This window comes from Myotis brandtii, unplaced genomic scaffold (assembly GCF_000412655.1).
Source record: "Myotis brandtii unplaced genomic scaffold, ASM41265v1 scaffold1704, whole genome shotgun sequence".
Taxonomy (NCBI): domain Eukaryota; kingdom Metazoa; phylum Chordata; class Mammalia; order Chiroptera; family Vespertilionidae; genus Myotis; species Myotis brandtii.
In genome coordinates, this window is record NW_005356277.1 from 24,282 (window position 1) to 27,179 (window position 2,898).

At 36.9% G+C, this 2,898-nt stretch overlaps 1 protein-coding gene across 1 annotated transcript; it reads left to right on the plus strand.

Annotated features, from left to right (window-relative positions):
* Positions 1-1,020: 1,020 nt before the first annotated feature.
* On the plus strand, positions 1,021-1,992 carry LOC102247041 (olfactory receptor 51G2). The gene has a single exon (XM_005863041.1). It carries the CDS (start codon positions 1,021-1,023, stop codon positions 1,990-1,992), a length of 972 nt encoding a protein of 323 aa, XP_005863103.1.
* The last annotated feature ends 906 nt before the right edge of the window (positions 1,993-2,898 follow it).

The window sequence follows — 2,898 nt, forward strand, 5'->3', positions numbered from 1 at the left end:
TATGTCCCATGCAGACAATGAAGATTTCGAAGTGCAAATTTCATAAGGCTCACACACACAATACTAGCCATGATGTTAGTGAGTGAGAATGGTGACAAATCAGGATGAATAGTTTACACAAGAGTTTATTGTTATTGGGGATGACTTCATAGGGGTGTGAAGAGTGTGTATGAAATGCCTATGTAGTTTCATTGTAAAACATAAGTACAAATTAAATGGCACAAAATAATTAAAATGTACCCAAAATACAAAGCCAAAATTTTATTATTAAAGTAACAGAATTATGTCAAATGTATATAACAAATGTATATGAAATGTTTTCTAAATTATTATTTTAACTTTCTGTATCCATCTCTTTGCATAAAAAGCAGATCAGTGCATGCTATTAATCACTAGTCTAACATGTATCATTGTTGACCAAGGCAGAGAAATTTCACAGAATAGTGTGCTACTATAATGATAAGGCAAAGTGTGAATCTATCTTATTTTATTGAGGATTTCAGTACTCAACTTAAAATACCATTATACCATTTGTACGATTTAAGTAATTGCAACCTAAATGTCCATTGATAGATGTATGTATAAAGAAAATATTGCATAAAATGAAATATTCTTCAGCTTTAAAAAGGAAGGAAAGCCTGGCATTTGCAACAACATGGATGAACCTGGAAGTTATTAGACTAGTTAAAATAAACCAGATGCAAAAGGACAAATGCTACCTGGTATAACTTACATGGTGAATCTAAAATAACTCATGAAAGTAGATAGTAGATTTTTCCCCTTTCAATTAGCTAGCATATCTGGAGAATTTGACCAACAGAATAGGTATTTTCTAGTTTAGACTCATATTTTATATATGAGTATTATACAAATAAAATCAGTATTAAGTTAAAGTTTTCATAAGGTTAGGAATCATTTATTCCAAGGTATAGCACTAAGAGTGTAAAAAAAAAGTAATTTGTAACATTTGCTTTTGGAACAATGAATTTCCTTTTAGGAAAGGCATGCTACCCTGGCATCATGCATTATGAGAATAGTACGAACTCTATATTCTCCACCTTCCTGGTGACAGGCATACCTGGGCTGGAGGCTGTGTACATCTGGATCTCCATCCCCTTCTCTGTCATGTTCTTCATTACCTTGGTGGGCAACATGACCATCATTGCAATTATCTGGCGAGAACAGACCCTCCACGTGCCTATGTACCTCTTCTTGGCCATGCTAGCTGCCTCTGATCTGGGTCTGTCCCTCTTCACCTTCCCCACAATGCTGAGGATCTTCTGGCTGGATGCTCGTGAGCTCACCTTCTCAGCTTGCTTTACCCAAATGTTTTTTATCCACACCTTCCAGGATTTTGAGTCAGCTGTCATACTGGCAATGGCTTTTGATCGCTATGTGGCCATTTCTTATCCACTGCACTATTCCTCCATCCTTACCCAGAGTGTAATTGCCAAGATAGGTCTGGCCATTGCTGTGCGAACCTTCACTATACAGGTACCCCTTCCTATCCTCTTGAGGAGGCTGTGTTTTTGTCGCTCCAATGTACTTTCTCATTCCTACTGTCTGCATCCTGACATCCTAAAGCTCTCCTGCTCCAACACAAGGATAAATAGTATCTTTGGGCTCTTCGTGCTGCTATCCACTATGGGGCTTGATTTTCTCCTCATTCTTATTTCATACATTCTGATACTAAAAACTGTACTAAGCATTGCATCCCATGGTGGCCGCCTCAAGGCTCTCAACACCTGTATTTCCCACCTCTGTGCTGTGATCCTCTTCTTCACACCCATGATCTGCCTGTCGATACTGCACCGCTTTGGCCCCAAACTTCCCTCACACATTTACGTGACCCTGGCCAACATGCACTTTCTCATTCCACCTGTGATGAATCCCATTGTGTATGTGGTGAAAACCAAGCCGATACAAGATAAAATTCTGAAACTCTTCATCAAAAAAGGATCAGGAAAATCCAAAGTCACATTTATAACATGAGTGAGCACTATCCTAAGAATACTTCATGAAACAAAGAGCTTGCTAATATTCCAAATGCCCACAGAGATTCTGTTTGACCACTGACTGTTCTGAATAATATGGGATGTAAGGCTGGATAACTATTTCTTTTCTATGATTTGAATTAATATATATTGACTAATAAAAATTTGTTCAGTAAATTAAAAATTTGAAATAATGAATTAGCTTCATTATTTCTTAATCCAATGGTTCATTTATTTTGGTCAGAGAAGTTTGTAGTATTATAGTTCATTTTTCACAAAGTGAATAAATTATTACTTGTTATCATCTGTGTATATATATCACCCTTGATAGACTGATATTTATTTAGTGAATACCTACTTTATTTTTTTACTTTTTGAGGTACTGGAGATTACTTAATTAAACAAAGTTCTCACCTTCTCAGTGGTTTGTTTTCTTGATGCTATTGTTGTCAAAGTAAGGAGCAACAGATAAAAAACAAACAAACAAGTGAATATCTAATACTGAAAAGAACAATAAAGCCATGAAACAATGTCAACAATCTCTACCTAAATCTGTACCAACGGTGTCTCAGTTGGTTGGAGCATCGTTCAATACACTAAAATGTTGTGGGTTTAATTCCTGGTCAGGGCACATACCCAGCTTTTGGGTTCGATTCCCAGGAAGGGGTGTATGGGAGGCAATCAATAGATGTTTCTCTCTTCTCTCTCTCTCTCTCTCAAAAAAAAATATCAATAAACATATCCTTGGGTGAGGATTAAAAATAAAATGGTACCAACATTTCTATTGCCAGTCTCTAAATCTCCAGTATAATGTTCTTTCAAGCATGCTCACACCTTGACTTCAGGGCCTCTGGACTTTGGCCTTGAGATCTGTAATCCTGCTCCTTGGAACTTGCACCTTGTC